General features: G+C 35.8%; 1 protein-coding gene across 4 annotated transcripts in view; it reads left to right on the top strand.

Moving 5' to 3' along the window:
- The window catches only part of Sec24b (SEC24 homolog B, COPII coat complex component), a 93,422-nt gene extending 72,554 nt beyond the window's left edge, over positions 1-20,868 (top strand). For all 4 annotated transcript variants that reach the window (XM_071614477.1, XM_027935478.2, XM_071614478.1 and 1 more), the window contains 12 exons: positions 298-353; positions 596-802; positions 2,562-2,685; positions 3,062-3,220; positions 3,917-4,090; positions 4,914-5,024; positions 6,800-6,975; positions 7,497-7,634; positions 8,761-8,865; positions 16,787-16,879; positions 19,643-19,746; positions 19,974-20,868. In XM_071614477.1, the coding sequence (XP_071470578.1) occupies positions 298-353; positions 596-802; positions 2,562-2,685; positions 3,062-3,220; positions 3,917-4,090; positions 4,914-5,024; positions 6,800-6,975; positions 7,497-7,634; positions 8,761-8,865; positions 16,787-16,879; positions 19,643-19,746; positions 19,974-20,088 (1,562 nt within the window). In that variant the 3' untranslated portion in view covers positions 20,089-20,868. The remainder of the gene's footprint in view (positions 1-297; positions 354-595; positions 803-2,561; positions 2,686-3,061; positions 3,221-3,916; positions 4,091-4,913; positions 5,025-6,799; positions 6,976-7,496; positions 7,635-8,760; positions 8,866-16,786; positions 16,880-19,642; positions 19,747-19,973) is intronic.
- The last annotated feature ends 752 nt before the right edge of the window (positions 20,869-21,620 follow it).

Below are 21,620 nucleotides of genomic sequence, written 5' to 3'. Positions count from 1 at the left end.
CACTCAGGAGGCTGAGGCAGGAGAATCACAAGTTTGAGGCCAGCCTCAGCATTTCAGTCAGACTTCAAGCAACTTAGCAAGATCTTGTCTCAAATCAAAAAATTTTAAAAAGGCTGGGATGTGTCTTAGTGGTTAAGTGCCCCTGGGTTCAATCCCTGGTACAAAAAAAAAGTTTTCTTGGAAATACTTTAAAGTTTCTTACATATTACTAAATATGTTTTTACATGTGTATATGTATGTATAGTATGTACAGAGTATATGTATTTAATAATGCATTGTTTTATGTTTTCCCTGTAGATGTTTTTCTACCTACTCCAGATAGTTTACTTGTGAATCTCTATGAAAGTAAAGAGGTGAGATTGATTTATTTTCTTAAAACATCAAACTATTTTTGTCATCTCCACTGTTTACTAGATATTAATATTTGTTTACTTGATATATTAATATTAGACAATAAGCATTGGTATGTGACACGTCTATTGACTCTTCTATAGTCCCCGGAGATGTAGTGACACATACCATACTCTGGAATGTTTTAAAGAAGAACATTGCCTTGCCTTCTCAGTAATTCAACGTTTAATCTTTGTTTTCCCAGCTTATAAAAGACTTATTGAATGCATTACCAAATATGTTCACCAATACAAGAGAAACACACAGTGCCCTTGGTCCTGCGCTTCAGGCTGCCTTTAAATTAATGTCTCCAACAGGTGGCCGTGTGTCTGTATTTCAGACACAGTTACCTTCCTTGGGTGCAGGGCTTCTGCAGTCCAGAGAAGATCCTAATCAAAGGTCAAGTACAAAGGTATTTTATGTTTAGTTTCTCTGTTATATCCCCTTGTGTTTTCTACCTATTACAGACTATAATTATTTGTTCTTTATTCTATTTTTCATTTGTAATGGTAATAAGCTAGCAAGAGAGTGGAACTCAAATTATTTTGTGTTGCAGTGCATTCTTCTTATTTGTTTGCAAGCCAAAAATATTTAGAAATCATTTAGTCTAATCTTTTCATTTTACAAATGAGGAAACAGATTAAAGTGTCCTGCCAGAGGTTAAATAACTAATGGTAAAGATGTGGCATGATTTCCTGACTCCTGTGTTCTTTTCTGTTATACAAGGGAAAACTTACTAGATCTGAGTTGCTATAATTTAGCATGCTTATCCTAAAACATTTGTAATTATAAAGATAATACCTATTATTATATAAAACCTGGAAAATAGAGGAATATATTATTAACTAATAATCTCACTAACAAGATTAGCATTGTTAGTACAAACAAATAAGCATAATTGGGCATCATATAAAAATACATATTATATTTTTTAGCTGGCCTTTCTCATGAATATTATTTGAGGTTCCTAAAACTCTTAAAAATATATACATCTTGGTAAATGGGAAAGTACTTAATTTAACTATTCAATGGCTGGGTGCCAAGTAATCAGACCTTCCTTTTACACTTTTTTGTTGTAGAATAGCACATAATACTGATTTAACAGTATTTACTCATCAGATTTCTTGAATTTTTAATCTAGCATTCACCACTCAATAACTGTATAAACCTGATAAAGTTATTTGGCTTTTGCCCTAGTTTTCTCATCTGTTAAAGGTAAATCATTAAAACCCTTTGAGAATTGTGTTATGTATAATATATATTTAATTTATGTAAAATCTCTGGCACAGAAAGTCCCTTTTTTTTTTCTCCCCACATTTTTAATGGTGTATTATAGTTGAACATAATGTTGAGCTTTGTTGTTATATATTCTGCATGCACACAGTATAACAATATAATTTGGTCAGTATCACTCCCTAGTACTTCCTCCTTCCTTCTACATCTCCCACCCTTGGACCCCATCTTCTACTGCTCTCCCTAGATTTTCATGAGATTCCCCACCTTGACCTTCCACCTTTCTTTTCCTTTTTATGACTGAATAAAACTCCATACATATCACATTTTCTTTATCCATTTATCCACTGATGGATACTTCCGTTAGTTCCATAGTTTGCTTGTTGAGAGTTGCGGTGCTATAAACATGAGTATTCATGTATCACTATAGTATGATGATTTTAATTCTTCAGGGATTAAATACTGAGAAGTGGTATATATAACTGGGTCATATGGTGGTTCCTTGCCTAGTTTTTTAAGAACCTCCATACTGATTTCCATAGTGGTTGTACTAATTTACAATCCCACCACCAGTGTAAATGTTTTTTTCCCACCACATCACCTGCAGAATTTATTACTGTTTTTGTTCGTGACGACTGCCATTCTGACTGGTGTGAGATGAAATCTCATTGTAGTTTTGATTTGCATTTCCCTAATTGCTAATAATGTTGAACATTTTTTTATATATATATTTGTTAGCTATTTGTATCTACAGAACTTTTTATAAATATTAGCTGTTGTTATAGGAAGTCTGTGCCACCTGTCTAGACCTTGTTTTTAAAAACTCATTAGTTTGGTAGTGAGGCAGCAGATGTCCTCTTCCTTAATTATAATAGATGCATACAAACATGTGCATAGTTAAAACCCTCTGACTCTTACCTTATGATCTGTTGGCTCAGGTGGTACAACATCTTGGCCCTGCAACTGATTTTTATAAGAAACTTGCTTTGGATTGCTCAGGACAGCAAACTGCGGTGGATTTGTTCCTTTTAAGTTCACAGTATTCTGATCTTGCTTCTCTAGGTAAGAATATGTTGTAATGGTTATCTATTTACCTAAACACTTTAGTATATTATTAAATCCAAACTCTTAGTAAGCTTTCTCAATATTTTTTGGGAAAGCATGTGATTTAGATAAATATGAAGATTATCAGTAAACTTTAAAGCCCCATACAAATATAAAATGCCATTAGTATTTTGTTTATATGATTCCCTTACCATTCTGCTTAACTTTATTGTATATTTTATAAATACTTTTGTTTTCTCAGATTTAAATGTTATTCTTACTTTGACAACTTAAGCTTTCTTGTTATTTATATTCATAATATAGCATCTGTACTACTGTACAAGTAGAATATTATTGCTTCTAAAGAAAATACTTTCTGTATTTCTCTCTAAAGCTTGTATGTCCAAGTATTCTGCAGGGTGCATCTATTATTATCCATCTTTCCACCATACTCACAATCCTTCACAGGCAGAAAAGTTACAAAAAGACCTAAAACGATATCTCACAAGAAAAATTGGATTTGAAGCCGTTATGAGAATAAGGTGTACTAAAGGTATGCATATCAAATTTTGCCTTACATTACATATATCAAAATGAGTGAGCATTCATATATTGACTACCAGTGATGATGATTATTCATTGTAGAACTTGGTGTTTGATCCACTTGGTTATACACTGTTTTAAGTCAGCATATATTTGTGAGTAGCCATTGTGCAGTTTTTTAAGATAATTTGTCTAAGTGGGTAAAAATAATGTTTTGGTTTATTTAGGAAGAACCTAAGAGAAAGTCCATATTGCAAATGATTTGAGGAGAATTAAGGGAATAGGGAAGATCTTAAATGAAATCTTTAAGGATCCTTGCCTTTATTAACACATAATTTATGTTTCATTGGTATTTTATGTGATTGTTTACTGACAGGACTATGATCCCTTATTTTAAATCTAAAAGGAGTTGTACAGTAATCCTGAATTATTTAGTTTTATATATTAGGTTTATGTCTCCAGGTCACCCATGAAACATAGTAATAAGATTAAGTATCAATACAAGTTAAACATATAGTCTCACTTTTATATAACCTGCATTGGATTTTTTAATTAGTATTTTAGAGCCTCTGTCAGCACTCCAACCTTACTCCCTAGTTAACCTTTGCTTCAAAATCAGAGGCATCTTTAACTTTAAAACAAAACTAGCTTGAGGTGAAGATACTGGTATTACTTCGTCTTTTTATATCAGGTTTTTCTTTCTTAGGTCTTTCAATGCATACTTTTCATGGAAACTTCTTTGTGCGTTCCACTGATTTGTTATCCCTTGCCAATATCAATCCTGATGCTGGGTTTGCAGTGCAATTGTCAATTGAAGAAAGTTTGACAGATACTTCCTTAGTGTGCTTCCAAACAGCCCTGTTATATACATCAAGCAAAGGTAATGTTATCTGAAATGTTTTCATGTTCTCTTCAGTAGATTGGGGGATAGGGGGGAGATGAATTCAAACTGTGAAGTAGTGGAATTTGCATTAATCCAGTATATGTTCTATTATTTTCTCTCCTTTTTTTTAACTCTCCTTTTGAATCTTCAGATAATACCTTTTTTTTTTAATTTGTGGAAAACTTGTAGGATCCTATATGTTTCTCATAAGCACCTCATGCTAAATCCAGTTATGCCATCCTTTGTATTGTTTTGCCCCATAAAATGAACTATGTAGTAATTAAGGCCTTTATTTGTTATTTGACAATCTGCATTTTCTGATATTTTATTTTATTTGTATAATTTGTTGATTTATCTATTTATTTTTGGTATCAGGAATTGAACCTAAGGGTGCTTAATCACTGAATGACATCCCCAACCCTTTTTTTTTCCCCTCTCATTTTTTATTTTGAGACAGAGTCTTGCTAGATTGCTGAGGCTGGTCTTGAACTTAAGTTCCTTCTACTTCAACCTTCCAAATTACTGGGATTACAGGCATGTGCCACCACACCCAGCTTGTATTGGGAATAATTTAGCATGAGTGACATTAAAATAAAATCAGGCCTAATGTTCAGCTCTGTGCAACATGTAGTATAATGTTCATGATCTACAGACTTGGAGAGTCTTTTAATTTTCTTTAAAACACATTTTTACATTTCAGAATCCTATTGGTAATTTAATATAGCCAAACCAGTATTTGAATAAGATTTTGACCTGTTTGCCTTATTTCTTTCTTAACTTAATGTATTATACAATGACAGTTATTCTTCATTTTCTCTAGGTGAACGCAGAATTAGAGTGCATACACTTTGTTTGCCAGTGGTAAGTTCGCTAGCAGATGTATATGCAGGAGTAGATGTACAAGCTGCCATCTGCCTCCTAGCAAACATGGGTGAGTAGAAAGGGGAGGAGCAGGCAAAATATAGTTTTGTATTCTAAAAACTGGAGCTGAGGGTTTTTTTTTTTTTAAGCTTTGTACTCTCTCATTTAAAAAGTATGTATTTTGCATTTTCATTTACTTGCAAGAAGAGTAAGACTGTTTTTTAAAAACCTAAATGCCATTCAACTAATGAATGTGTGAATAAACTGATACATCTTTACAATGGAGTATAGCTCAGTATGAAAGGTAATGAACTATCATTACTTAGACTAATAAATAACATGATGATTCTCAGAGACATTATGTTGAGGGAAAGAAGCTAGTCTCAAAAGACCACATCCATATAATTCTATTTACATGACATTCAAAAAGGGAAAATTATCTAGTGGAGAATAGATCAGTAGTTACCAGGACTGGGGACAGGGAGAAGGTTTTACTGCAAAGGTGCCTATAGGGAGATATTTTTAGGGTGATAGAACTCTTGTATATTTTATTGTTGTAGTGATTATATGGCTATGCATTTGACACATAACCACCATAGAACTATAGTCAAAAATAAATTTTACTGTTAGTGAATTTTAAAAATTCATTAGAGAATTAATTTACTACTGAGTGTTTGAACAAATTTTCCTTATTTATAAATTTAGACATAAAAAGAGCCTTGCTATTTTCCATATAGTCCTGGAGAAAACAGTGGTTACTCACTTGAGAAAAATTATAATAGAATTAATTTTTTTTAATATTTATTTTTTTTTAGTTTTCGGCAGACACAACATCTTTGTTTGTATGTGATGCTGAGGATCGAACCCGGGCTGCACGCATGCCAGGCGAGCGTGCTACCCAGCCCCAGAATTAATTATAATAGCACTAAAAGAGTCCCTTCTTTATGTAGTTCTGGGGATTAAACTCAGGCCTTGTGCATGATGGCAAGTACTCTACCACTGAACTATATATGCTCAGCCTGGGGTCACAATTTTTTTTTTGGAATATTTATTTTTTAGTTGTAGTCAGACACAATACCTTTATCTTATTTATTTTTTAATGTGGTACTAAGGATCAAACCCAGGGCCTCGCACATGCTAGGCGAGTATTCTACTGCTGAGCCACAACCCCATCCCTATCCCTGGGATCACAATTTTTAAAGAGTCATTTTACATGTAGATTTTTAATTATTTATACTATAATTGATTACTTTTCATTGTATTTTATTTTTTTAAGTATTTGGGCACATTTTTAGATTATTTTAATTTAATAGTAATTATTTTAATAAAATATGTTCTTAGAAGAAAAAGTTTCACATTGATATTTGTCTCTTTAATGTCTATATGAAAACCCAAATTCAGTTGGCCCTCTTTTTTTTTTTTAATTGGTTGATCTGAAATGTTTTGCAAAGATCATTAGAGATCACTAGAGATGACTTACAGTATGAAATTTGTATTGGTTGTATAGGGGAAAAAATGCTGTTTTTAACATGTGTTTTCCATTTCAGTAATGGAAACATCTTAAAAGGAACATATGTTCTCTAATATCAATAATGTTTAAGTGTTTTTAGATTTAAAAGATTAAAACACAGTCTAAAAGTATCTAGACTTATTCTGATTATCAGATTTACTCAGATTTTAATTCAGAAAAAATGTGTAACGAGGAGATGCTTAAAATGAGAAAACAGATGAAATGCATTTTGTTTGTTTCTTAAATAATGCATAAATACTTTATCTTTTGTAGTGTTTCTTGGAAACTAATGGAATCTAATGATTAAACACCTTTTCTTTTGGGTTGCTTTATAGCTGTGGATCGATCAGTTTCATCAAGTCTGTCAGATGCAAGAGATGCCTTAGTGAATGCTGTAGTGGATTCACTGTCTGCCTATGGCTCTACTGTCTCAAATTTGCAGCACTCTGCATTGATAGCACCTGGCTCCCTCAAGTTGTTTCCGCTCTACGTCTTAGCCCTTCTCAAACAGGTAGCTCTGTATATGTTGTTGTATTTAATGAAGTTTTTAAAAATTCTCAGATACATATGTAAATAGATGAAGTCTAGGTGGTTATAATCTTTTAATACTTAGAGGGTGATGTACTTGAGCATTGGAAGTGTTTCGAAAAAAATAGTGGAAAAATCAATGGAAAATGAAGGCAGACAAATACATTATGACTCTTGTGAAACCATATACTCTTTCTTTAATATGTGTGAATAGTTTGAAGAATGAAGTGGTCATAGCCAACTCTTAGGAAAGGATCTAATATTTATTGAACATCTTTCCATTGACTCAGTCACTGTAATAGGTGCTGTGTACACATCATTTTTTTAACCTTCACACGATGACAGTATAGGAAAGAGAAGCTAAATAATTCATTTACATACCTATTAAGTGTCAGAGCTGTCTGATTTGAAAACATACTTCTTCCATTGTCCATAGTATATTTTTCTTTAGTATCTGTCCACTACCTTTATGTTTTCCTTAAAAACCTGTCTTTTTTCTTGTAGAAAGCATTTAGAACGGGTACAAGCACACGCCTGGATGATCGTGTGTATGCCATGTGTCAGATAAAGTCTCAGCCTCTTGTTCATCTAATGAAAATGATTCATCCCAACCTATATAGGATAGACAGATTGACAGATGAGGTATGCATCTTAGTGCATTTGAAATTGGTAAATTTGAGTATATTTGAGAGTCTATTTTATTGCTAAGATGATAATATATTATTGCAATTTCTTCCATTTCCTTTTTTTCCTATGGTAATAATACATTAAGGGATGGGGTTGTGGCTCAGTGGTAGAGCTCTTGTCTCACATGCATGAAGCATTGGGTTTGGTCTTCACCACAACATAAATAAATAAAATAAAGGTACTATGCCCATCTACAACTTAAAAAAAAGTCTTTAAAAAAAATAATAATGCACTAAATAAGGGACACTAGCTATGGACCTGAATAGGACTCTCAGATGTGAATATGGAGTTTTCAAAAGTATAGGAAATAACTTATTATTACAAAGCAAAGTTACATAATGGATATTTCTATTTATATATTGTAGACATCGGCAGTTTCTGATATGATCAGATTGTAGTATTGATTATGTAGTAAACTAAATCTAGTATCCAACAATAATTTTAATGTGGAAATGTGTAGACTCTTTCTTCTTCCTTGTGTTGAAACTATAGTCTTTGGAATTAGTATTCATCCTAAAATGATACTATGTTACTAAACAAATGTAAAGAAGTAGTTTGCTGTGCAGTCCTGTCAACAACCGTACTATTAATACATCTTGACCCCAAAAGGAGTATAAACAGGACAGATCATTTTATTTATTTTACGTTTTTACTTTTTAAATTTGAATACATTGGGGTGTGTTAATTCTATAGCCAAAGTGGTATTGGTATGATCAATATTTTTGCATCCTAAAAAATTCTCAAGTGGGCCCTGGCACGGTGGTGCACATCTGTAATCCCGGCGGCTTGTGAGGCGAAGGCAGGAAGATCATGAGTTCAAAGCCAGCCTCAGCAATTTAGAGAAATGCTAAGCAACTAAAGGAGACCCTGCCTCTAATAAAAAAAAAAAAAAAATACAAAATAGGGCTAGGGATGTGGCTCAATGGTTGAGTGCCCCTGAGTTCAATCCCTGATACCCAAAGACAAAAAAAAAAAATTCTCAAGTGTCATATTTTAGTATTTCCTATAGTTTGTGGTCATTAGTTCCCACACTGTGTTGATAGTATTATTAACTCATTCACATTCTTCCTTTTCTTTTCAGGGTGCCATACATGTTAATGACAGGGTGGTACCTCAGCCACCTCTTCAAAAATTGTCTGCAGAGAAGCTTACAAGAGAAGGTGCTTTCCTTATGGACTGTGGCTCTGTAAGCATCTTTTACTTACAAAACTTCTCACTGTTTCTACTGGTAAAGGGGGAAACTTTTACCAGGGTCTAGTTCTGTTATCACAGAGCAAGCAGTGAAAGGGAGATCGGGAGATATGATATAATAAATTGTTGACTGAGACAAGAAGTCAATTTACTTTAGACCTTTCGAGTTGGACATTATATTATTATCATAGATTAATAAGTTTTATTATTATGGAATTATGTGTACTTGGTAAAGAAGAGTAGAGAGATGAATTCTTGTTTTCAAGGACTTTACTATAAGAATCATAAAATTCAAAGGAACTCAAGAATTTATCTAGTTCAGCTTAACATCCATTATCAGAAATCCTGTTAATGATTAAAAGTCCAGCAGAGGAGCTGGGGTTGTGGCCCAGTGGTAGAGAACTCGTCTCGCACATGTGTGACCCCGAGTTCAGTCCTCATCACCACATAAAAATAAAAAGTGAAATAAAGGCATTGTATCCAACTATAATTAAAAAATAAATATTAATAAAAAAAAAAGAAGCAATTTCTGCCAGCCGTGCAAGCACTGTACTCAGTGCTGAATTCTGGGTTCGAGACGGGGGAAGGAAGCGGTCCATTTCGGTTCTCCACACCGGTCAGACCACAGAGGAGGCCAGCGGCCACCATCTTGGAGATCTGACGTCACCATCCCTGTTTTCGACTGACCGCAGCTCATTCAGCCATAGAACAGGTAATTTCAGGCTGCCATTCGCCTGTGGCTTGCAGACAGATTACTCAGGCTCAGTGCCTGAGTGCTTCTTGGAGCCTGCTCTTATCAGAGCATACACCGAGCACGGAGCAGCCGAGTTCCGGCTCCCGGTACTGCCCTGGCCCAGGGCTAAGGAGCCCATGGAAACTGCTTCTTGGAGCCTGCTCTTATCAGAGCATACACCGAGCACGGAGCGGCACTGCCCTGGCCCAGGGCTAAGGAGCCCGAGGAAGCTGCTTCTTGGAGCCTGCTCTTATCAGAGCATAAACCGAGCACGGAGTGGCGGAGCTGCCCTGGCCTAGGGCTAAGGAGCCCACGGAAACTGCTTCTTGGAGCCTGCTCTTATCAGAGCATACACTGAGCACGGAGCAGCCGAGTTCCGGCTCCCGGAACTGCTCTGGCCCAGGGCTAAGGAGCCCGCGGAAACTGCTTCTTGGAGCCTGCTCTTATCAGAGCATACACTGAGCACGGAGCGGACGAGTTCTGGCTCCCGGAACTGCTCTGGCCCAGGGCTAAGGAACCCACGGAAACTGCTTCTCGGTCCGGGTCCTGCTGAGGGCCGGTCAGGACTCACCCGTTGCTTTGGTTACCCGGCAAAGGGAACGAAATGCTGCCATTCGCATAGGATACCAACATGGCAGAGATCTGATGTCATCAGAAAGCGGTGGAGGAGAGAACTTCATCAATACCAGCGGTGACAGAAACAGTTGGTCTCCTGGTAGGGAGGGTGAGGCACAGACACCCGAGTCTCTCTCGATTTGTCGTCGAGCCAGAGGGGAGGAGCCGGCCCAGCGGCTCACCGGCGTGGTGATCACGTGACCCCAATTGGAGAGGGGGCGGAGCGGAGCCGCCACCCGCACCCGCAAGGTGGGCAGACCCGCGACCCAGTGGTACACGGGCGTGGTAGGAGGGGCAGGGCAGAGCCGCAGCCCGTGCCTGCAAGGTAAGCAGACCTGCGACAGACTGGCGGGTCAGCCCCAGCGGCCTGCCAGCGTGGTACACACGTCACCCCAATTGGAGTAGGGGCAGAGCAGAGCCGCCACCCATGCCCGAAAGGTGGGCAGACCTGCGACCGACCAGCGGGATAGGCCCAGTGGCCTGCCGGTGCGACAGACACGTCGCCCCATTTGGAGTAGGGGCAGAGCAGAGCCACCGCCCACGCCTGCAGGGTAGGCAGACCTGCAACCGACCGGCGGATCAGGCCCGGTGGCCTGCTGGCGTGGTACACTCGTCACCCCAATTGGAGTAGGGGCAGAACAGAGCCGCCGCCCACGCCCGGAACAGGCCCAGTGACCTGCCGGCATGGTAGTCACGACACCCGAATTGGAGTAAGGAGAGAGCAGAGCCGCCGCCCGCGCCTGCAAGGTAGGCAGACCACCGCCCGACCCTGCAAGGGAGACTTTTCAACTATACAAGAGCAATATAAATATATAGGAGAAAAAAACATTTCAAAAACACAACAGTTTCAGCAAACAGAAAGAAACGCAATCAGTATGAAAAGACAAGGAAAGAAAGGACCACAAGCAATGCAGGTCAACTCAACTTTAGAAGAGGTAACAGCTACAGCAGATGGAATGTCGGGTAAAGAATTCAGGATATACATGCTTCAGATGATCTGGAGTCTCAAGGAAGACATTAGACAGCAAAATCAGACAATGAAAGATCACTTTGACAATGAATTACACAAACAAATCCAGGAAGCAAAGGATCAAGTATACAGGGAGATAGAGGTTATAAAAAACAAACAAACAGAAATCCTAGAAATGCAGGAAGCAATAAACCAACTTAAAAACTCAATGGAGAATACTACCAGCAGAGTAGAACACTTAGAAGATAGAACATCAGACAATGAAGACAAAGTATTTCAACTTGAAAAGAACATAGACAGCTCAGCAAGACTGTTAAGAAACCATGAGCAGAACATCCAAAAAATATGGGATAACATTAAGAGACCAAACTTAAGAGTCATTGGGATACAGGAAGGGACAGAGTTTCAAACCAAAGGAATGAGCAATCTATTCAATGAAATAATACGAGAAAACTTCCCAGACTTGAAGAATGAGACAGAACCCCAAATCCTAGAAGCCTACAGGACGCCAAATGTGCAAAATCATAAGAGATCCACACCTAGACACATTATAATGAAGATGCCCAACATACAGAATAAGGAGAGACTTTTAAAAGCTACAAGAGAAAGGAAGCAGATTACATTTAGGGGTAAGCCAATCAGGATAACAGCTGATCTTTCAACCCAGACTCTGAAAGCTAGAAGATCCTGGAATAACATATTTCAAACACTGAGAGAAAATGGGTTCCAACCAAGAATTGTGTATCCAGCGAAATTAAGCTTCAGGATGGAAGATGAAATTAAAACCTTCCACGATAAACAAAAGTTAAAAGAATTTGCAGCTAGAAAACCATCTCTTCAAAACATCCTCGGCAAAACATTACAGGAGGAGGAAATGGAAAATAACAATGAAAACCAACAGTGGGAGGTAGGACAGTAAAGGGGGGGAAATAATCAAAGAGGAAAACAAACCATGTTTAGTAACAGAAATAAACAAATATGGCTGGAAGAACAACCCATATCTCAATAATAACCCTAAATGTTAATGGCTTAAACTCACCAATTAAGAGACACAGGCTAGTAGAATGGATCACAAAACAAGACCCAACAATATGCTGCCTACAGGAGACGCATTTGATAGGAAAAGACATACATAGACTGAAGGTGAAAGGTTGGGAAAAATCATATCACTCATATGGACTTCGGAAACAAGCAGGAGTGTCCATACTCATATCAAATAAAATAGATTTCAAGCCAAAGTTAATCAAAAGGGATAAAGAGGGACACTACATACTGCTTAAGGGAACCATACACCAACAAGACATAACAATCATAAATATATATGCCCCAAACAATGGTGCAGCTATGTTCATCAAACAAACTCTTCTCAAGTTCAAGAGTCTAATAGACCACCATACAATAATCATGGGAGACTTCAACACAGCTCTCTCACCACTGGACAGATCTTCCAAACAAAAGTTGAATAAGGAAACTATAGAACTCAATAACACAATTAATAACCTAGACTTAATTGACATATATAGAATATACCACCCAACATCAAGCAGTTACACTTTTTTCTCAGCAGCACATGGATCCTTCTCAAAAATAGATCATATATTATGTCACAGGGCAACTCTTAGACAATATAAAGGAGTAGAGATTATACCATGCATCTTATCTGATCATAATGGAATGAAACTGAAAATCAACGATAAAAGAAGGAAGGAAAAATCCTGCATCACTTGGAGAATGAACAATAGGTTACTGAATGATCAATGGGTTATAGAAGACATCTAAGAGGAAAATTCATTGCTTGGAGTTCATTCCTTAAAAAAAGAAAAAACCAACAAATAAATGATCTCATACTTCATCTCAAAATCCTAGAAAAAGAAGAGCAAAACAACAGCAAAAGAAGTAGAAGGCAAGAAATAATTAAAATCAGAGCTGAAATTAATGAAATCGAAACAATTGAAAAAATTGACAAAACAAAAAGTTGGTTCTTTGAAAAAATAAACAAAATCGACAGACCCTTAGCCATGCTAGCGAAGAGAAGAGAGAGAACTCAAATTACTAGCATACGGGATGAAAAAGGCAATATCACAACAGACACTTCAGAAATACAGAAGATAATCAAAAATTATTTTGAATCCTTATACTCCAATAAATTAGAAGATAGTGAAGGCATAGATAAATTTCTTAAGTCATATGATCTGCCCAGATTGAGTCAGGAGGATATAGACAACCTAAACAGACCAATATCAATTGAGGAAATAGAAGAAACCATCAAAAGACTACCAACTAAGAAAAGCCCAGGACCGGATGGGTATACAGCAGAGTTTTACAAAACCTTTAAAGAGGAACTAATACCAATGCTTTTCAAGCTACTTCAGGAAATAGAAAGAGGGAGAACTTCCAAATTCATTCTATGAGGCCAACATCACCCTGATACCTAAACCAGACAAAGACACTTCAAAGAAAGAAAACTACAGACCAATATCTCTAATGAACCTAGATGCAAAAATCCTCAATAAAATTCTGGCGAATCGGATACAAAAACATATCAAAAAAATTGTGCACCATGATCAAGTAGGATTCATCCCTGGGATGCAAGGCTGGTTCAATATACGGAAATCAATAAATATTATTCACCACATCAATAGACTTAAAAATAAGAACCATATGATCATCTCGATAGATGCGGAAAAAGCATTCGACAAAGTACAGCATCCCTTTATGTTCAAAACTCTAGAAAAACTAGGGATAACAGGAACATACCTCAATATTGTAAAAGCAATCTATGCTAAGCCTCAGGCTAGCATCATTCTGAATGGAGAAAAATTGAAGGCATTCCCTCTAAAATCTGGAACAAGACAGGGATGCCCTCTCTCTCCACTTCTGTTCAACATAGTTCTCGAAACACTGGCCAGAGCAATTAGACAGACGAAAGAAATGAAAGGCATAAAAATAGGAAAAGAAGAACTTAAATTATCACTATTTGCAGAAGACATGATTCTATACCTAGCAGACCCAAAAGGGTCTACAAAGAAACTACTAGAGCTAATAAATGAATTCAGCAAAGTGGCAGGATATAAAATCAACACGCATAAATCAAAGGCATTCCTGTATATCAGCGACAAATCCTCTGAAATGGAAATGAGGACAACCACTGCATTCACAATATCTTCAAAAAAAATAAAATACTTGGGAATCAACCTAACAAAAGAGGTGAAAGACTTATACAATGAAAACTACAGAACCCTAAAGAGAGAAATAGAAGAAGATCTTAGAAGATGGAAAAATATACCCTGTTCATGGATAGGCAGAACTAACATCATCAAAATGGCGATATTACCAAAAGTTCTCTATAGGTTTAATGCAATGCCAATCAAAATCCCAACGGCATTTCTTGTATAAATAGAGAAAGCAATCATGAAATTCATATGCAAAAACAATGCTAAGCAGGAAGTGTGAATCAGGCGGTATAGCGATACCAGACTTCAAACTATACTACAGATCAATAGTAACAAAAACAGCATGGTACTGGTACCAAAACAGGCGGGTGGACCAATGGTACCGAATAGAGGACACAGAAACCAATCCACAAAATTACAACTATCTTATATTTGATAAAGGGGCTAAAAGCATGCAATGGAGGAAGGATAGCATCTTCAACAAATGGTGCTGGGAAAACTGGAAATCCATAAGCAACAAAATGAAACTGAATCCCTTTCTCTCGGCATGCACAAAAGTTAACTCAAAATGGATCAAGGAGCTTGATATCAAATCAGAGACACGCCGTCTGATAGGAGAAAAAGTTGGCTACCATCTACATTCGGTGGGGTCGGGCTCCAAATTCCTCAATAGGACACCCATAGCACAAAAGTTAATAACTAGAATCAACAAATGGGACTTACTCAAACTAAAAAGTTTTTTCTCAGCAAAAGAAACAATAAGAGAGGTAAATAGGGAGCCTACACCCTGGGAACAAATCTTTACTCCTCACACTTCAGATAGAGTCCTAATATCCAGAGTATACAAAGAACTCGAAAAATTAGACAATAAGAAAACAAACAACCCAATCAACAAATGGGCCAAGGACCTGAACAGACACTTCTCAGAGGAGGACATACAGTCTATCAACAAGTACATGAAAAAATACTCACCATCTCTAGCTGTCAGAGAAATGCAAATCAAAACCACCCTAAGATACCATCTCATTCCAGTAAGATTGGCAGCCATTATGAAGTCAAACAACAACAAGTGCTGGCGAGGATGTGGGGAAAAGGGTACACTTGTACATTGCTGGTGGGACTGCAAATTGTTGCAGCCAATTTGGAAAGCAGTATGGAGATTTCTTGGAAAGCTGGGAATGGAGCCACCATTTGACCCAGCTATTCCCCTTCTCGGTCTATTCCCTAAAGACCTAAAAAGAGCATGCTACTGGGACACTGCTACATTGATGTTCATAGCAGCACAATTCACAATAGCAAGACTGTGGAACCAACCTAGATGCCCTTCAATAGACGAATGGATAAAAAAATTGTGGCATTTATACACAATGGAGTATTACTCTGCATTAAAAAATGACAAAATCATAGAATTTGCAGGGAAATGGATGGCATTAGAGCAGATTATGCTAAGTGAAGCTAGCCAATCCCTAAAAAACAAATGCCAATGTCTTCTTTGATATAAGGAGAGTAACTAAGAACAGAGTAGGGACGAAGAGCAGGAGAAGAAGATTAACATTAAACAGGGATGAGAGGTGAGAGGGAAAGGGAGAGAGAAGGGAAATTGCATGGAAATGGAAGGAGACCCTCAGGGTTATACAAAAGTACATACAAGAGGAAGTGAGGGGAAAGGGAAAAATAATACAAGGGGGAGAAATGAATGACAGTAGAGGGGGTAGAGAGAGAAGAGGGGAGGGGAGGGGGGATAGTAGAGGATAGGAAAGGCAGCAGAACACAGCAGACACTAGTATGGCAATATGTAAATCAATGGATGTGTAACTGATGTAATTCTGCAATCTGTATATGGGGTAAAAATGGGAGTTCATAACCCACTTGAATCAAAGTGTGAAATATGATATATCAAGAAATTTGTAATGTTTTGAACAACCAACAATAAAAAATTAAAAAAAAAAAAAAGAGTCCAGCAGAGGTAACCATACAGTAGTAATGCTAAAGGATGTAGAATGGTCAGTGAAGCTTCAAAATGGTATCTTACGAGCAAGAAAAGGATTTAGATACCCACCGAAGAGGGGGAAAATTCTGGGGTTGAAATACAGAGATAGTAATTGAAATAGTGGATGGAAATATTCATAATAAGTTATCCTGATTAAAATGTTACATTCCTCCCAGGGAAATTAATGAGGAAGAAGGTAAAATATATTTTCTGAGAAGTCTTAAAATTTAGGCAAAGGAGATAAGAACTAGGTTCCTATTCTTGGATATAGATTTTCAATGTGCCAATTATAGATTTCTATCTTTTATGTCTGTTTCTACTGTATTTGAGATTGTATATTTGACCTCTTATACAGCATAGTTTTGAGAGAATTAACTATGATGGATTTTAAACTATTAGGGAGTTTTAATATTTTGCTTTTTTTTTTTTTTTAAGGTTTTTTACATTTGGATTGGAAAAGGCTGTGACAATAACTTCATTGAGGATGTGCTTGGGTATCCTAATTTTGCATCAATACCACAGAAAATGGTCAGTGAGTGGGTAACTTTTTGTTTTTAACTTTTAAATTTTTTTTGTTATTTTGGAACATTTCCATCAACACCCCCCGTGTCCCCCCCCCCCCCCCCAAATTTTAACTTCTTATTCTCCATTCCCCTTCTCCCTAGGCAACTATGAATCTCTTTTCCATTTGTGGATTTGCCTGGTTTGAATATTTTAAAGAAGTAGAATTACATAATAGGTGGTTTTTTGTGTTTGGTTTCTTTTACTTCTTTTACTTTCTTTTACATATTCAAGATTCATCCATGTGCTGACGTGTATTAAATTGATACCTAATTCTTTTTTATGACTGAAAAATATCAATTGTTGGCCATTTTAATTGTTTCTATTTGGGGGCTTTTGTGAATAGCCCTACCATGAATGTTTGTGCTCATTTTTTTGTGTGTGGACATGTTTTCTGTGCTCTCAGTTATATATCTAAGAGTGAAATTGCTGGGTTATCTGATAACTTTCATGTTTAACTTTGTGAAGAACTGCCAGACTATTTCCCAACACATTTAAATTTTAAGTTATTTTGCTAGTAATAAACAAATATTTTTAAGTAGGTCTTTTCTGAATATATATGTTAACAAATACCAAGGAAATGTGATGCTGAAAGCAATTCTGTGTATTAATTTTAATTACCTTAGTCATGTTTATGTAATTAACTAAAAGGAAGGTCTACCTTAGTCATGGATGTTATATATATGTGTGTGTCATTTTTGCTCAGATTAACATAAATTCATGGTAATAGTTGTCACAATCCATTGTTTATTGATTTTATTTGTTTATTTTGACAAGTTAATCTCAGACTCATTTCTAAGATTCATCAAGTTAGGATAGTTAGGAAACATTTGAAAAGGAATAATAATGTCAGCAGAAAAGGAACCATGAAAAATAAAAATGCTACTAAATAAATGGGAAGGCTTATTCTCAAGCTGTAGTTATTTAAACACTGTCATACTGGCACAATAAGCACATTAGTGGAACATAGTGTAGTGGATCAGAAATGGATCTCATTCATGAGAATGTGGTAAGATTGCATTTAAAACTACTGTGGAAAAAATGGAATATTGCAAAAATAATCTTGAGACCACTGAATAATTACAAGGCCTTTGTAAGCCAGTGATCTGAAAGATTAATAAAACATTTCTATTTGGTAATTTAAAAGTAAAGCCAAAAGACAATAAAATTGTATGATTATCTATAACTCAAGACTAAAAAGGGCTAACTTCTCTAGTATGAAAAGTGCTTAAGAAATGATTCCCACTCCCACCAAAAAAAAGAAAAGAAAAATGGGTAAAAGATTTGAACAAACAATTCTCGGGGGGAAACATTATTGTAATGATCATATGAAACAACATTCAACCTCATTGTAATTAAGAAAAACAAAATAAAATAATAATAGCATTTCTTTTACCACCTCGACAAGATTTTTAAACCTTATTGGAGAGCCATTTGACAATATCTGTTTTTTGTTTTGTTCTGTTTTGTAGTTTTGGTACTGAGGATTGAACTCAGGGGCACTGAACCATGGAGCCACATCCCCAGCCCTATTTTGTATTTTATTTAGAGACAGGGTCTCACTGAGTTGCTTAGCACCTCGCCATTGCTGAGGCTGGCTTTGAACTCAATGATCCTCCTGTCTCAGCTTCCCCAGCTGCTGGAATTACAGGCATGCACTATCGCCTGTAAAATTATCTGTTAAAATTAAAATCACATACTGTATGACACAGTAAATTATTTTACTCCTAAAAATATATCCCATAGATGTATTTATAGAAATATATGTATGTACACACATTCTGTTTCATTAAATAAGTAATATCTATGTATTTATTAAAGAATATCTATGTATTTATGAAAGAATAATCTGGGCTGGGGCCATAGCTCAGAGGTAAAGCGCTTGCCTAACATGTGTGAGGCCCTGCGTTTGATCCTCAGCACCACATAAAAATAAACAAAGTTATTGTGTCCATCTACAACTAGAAATAATTACAAAAACAAAAAATCTCAAGAGACTAGAATGCATAATATGATGCATTTGTAGTAATAGTAGCTATAAACACTTAGAAAATATCTGAAAATTTTTACATCAAAGTGGAATTTTTTTTGCTTTTTTAATTTTGACATTACAAATTTAATTAACCTAACTTTTCTATTTAAATTTTATTAAATACTATTATTTAGCTTACTATTAAGTTGGCTTTGTAAAAGAAAAATCTGTGTGTGTGTGTGTGTGTGTGTGTGTGTGTGTGTGTGTGTGGAAAATCATTAAAGGAATTTGGAACTTAGTGGAAGTCCCCTTCCTTTGAATGTTTCCATTAGAAGAAACAGTGCAACATACTACTATTCACATACCAATTGTGTGTTTTTTGTTGTTGTTGTTCTAATTAGTTTTACATGACAGAGTGCATTTTGACACATTGTACACAAATGGAGCACAACTTCTCATTCTTCTGGCTGTACATGGTGCAGAGTCACATCTATAGTGTCATACCAATTATGCTTTATATATAGACTTATCTGTTTATTCAGGTTAAAATGTCATTTTTTTAACTTATCCAGAAAAATATAAACAGGTTTTTCAGCAATTTAAATTTCATCTATGTGGCTGCTATTATTGGACTGGAGATAAGACTATAGTTAGTTTAGGTAGTTTAGATTAGTGGTAGTGGAAATCATGATTTAATTCTAATACTGCTAAAGTCTATGAGAAAGGAAATAATTTCCTAATTATATTTCTTTTACCAGACACATCTTCCAGAGCTGGATACACTTTCATCAGAACGGACCAGATCCTTTATAACTTGGCTTAAAGATGGCAGACCGTTAAGTGCAGTCCTTCATGTGGTAAAGTAAGTACTTCTATAATTTAATAAGAAGCTGTCTTTTCCAGTGTGACTTTTGAAATTACTTGTCCTTAACGCAGCTTTAATGATATCAAAATATATTCTAGTGGTAGAGTGTTGTTACCTGATTAATAACATTTCCCAAAAGTCCTCATGTATCAGTGCTTCCTTAAATATATAATTATTCTTTTATATTATATATTTTTAGATAAATGCTTTTTTCTCTCTGTCAGAGATGAGAGTCCTGCCAAAACAGAATTTTTTCAACATTTGATTGAAGACCGGACAGAAGCTGCATTCTCTTACTATGAATTTTTGCTTCATGTACAGCAGCAAATATGTAAGTGAAGGAGAATAAAATTGAATAAGAAGAAAAAGATCCATAACTGAGGTAAAGCATAATCTGTCACAGAAGCACATAGGAAATTTGAAGTGAAAGCATTTGTTGTTTAAGAGACAATGCACAGCCCTCTGAGGTTTTGGCAAAACGTAAATGGGAAGAAGGAACTTGACTGATTTTCTTCAGCCTAAATTAATGGTAATGATGATGCTGTTTCAACAAGTATATTTTGAATTGGTTTCTACACATTTCCAGTAGTGCAGCAGTTCAGTGCTCTCTTCATTGCAAGCTGGCAAATTTACGTAGCTGTGTGGAATGTCATAATGTAAAATTAGATGAATTTTTTTTCTTATAATTAATATAACATTTCTGGACTTGAACTCTGACAAGAGATGCCAAAAGGCAGTGGTACCGTGTTATTTGTTTATATGAATTACTTTTTAACAAGGAATGATTCATACTCATTAAATGAATTCAACATTTTCCCTGTAAAGACAATAGAGTTTCAGTACACAAACTATAGAAAATATATATATATATATATATATAATGTACATAAATGTTACATTTGTAAAGAAAATGTAAAAATGTAACTACAGAATATGAATTGCTTAAACTGTGCTGCATTGTTGGATGACAGCTCTTTTTGTCACAGTTGGAGAATGAGGTTGACTAATGCATATTATGAATTGAGTCCACAGAAACACAAACTCTTTGTAATTCTGTTAAATCTTTTATGTGGATTTATTTATGATCAGCCTACTAATTAAACATATTTTGCTTGACAATTGGTTTGGTGTTTTTTTTTGTTTTTTGTTTGTTTTTGTTTTTGTTGTTTGTGGGGTTTTTTTTGCTTTTATTTTTGTTTTGATGTGTGTTGTTTCTGTTTTTGTTTTTGTTTTAACATCTAGGATATACTAAATTTAATTATTGGGGGAAATGCAGCAATACTGCTTTTCAATTAGGAATACATGTGAATCAATAAATTTTCATTACTTTGTGGACATTTCCAAGTACTAACTTTTCCTTTGTATTCTTAAAAACAAATGGTGCTACTTCCAAAATACATTCAATTACAAAGTATAAATCTCAAATTGTCTTTGTCATTTAAATTGAGCATTTTTTCATGCATATTTATAACAAAATTTTAATAACATGACTGTCCTTTTTATTTAATTGACTTGATTACTGTCTGGAACTTAGAGAGTGATTTTACTCGGATCAAGAAATCTCTTGAGCTAGGGATGTATCTTAGTGGTAGAATGCTTGCCTAATATGTATAAGGCCCTGGGTTTAATCTCCAGCACCTAGTAAAAAGAAGAAATTTCTGATCTACGTCAGCTTATTTATGAGAAAACTGTTAATGGTCCATTAGCTTAAAGAATAGAATTTTATTTTGTTCACTGCAAACATCCCTGTGATGAACTTTGAAAGGAAAAAAGGCACTCGTGTTTTGGTGAGTGATCTTCACTGGTTTTGTGTATCCCTTTGCTGTAGATAAAAATAAAAGTACTCTTACATTCCCTGATGGAAATGAGCA

This window comes from Marmota flaviventris, chromosome 7 (genome assembly GCF_047511675.1).
Source record: "Marmota flaviventris isolate mMarFla1 chromosome 7, mMarFla1.hap1, whole genome shotgun sequence".
In the NCBI taxonomy this organism is placed as follows: Eukaryota; Metazoa; Chordata; class Mammalia; order Rodentia; family Sciuridae; genus Marmota; species Marmota flaviventris.
The sequence above is the reverse complement of the archived record's forward strand: the minus strand, read 5'-3'. Positions and strand labels throughout refer to the sequence as shown.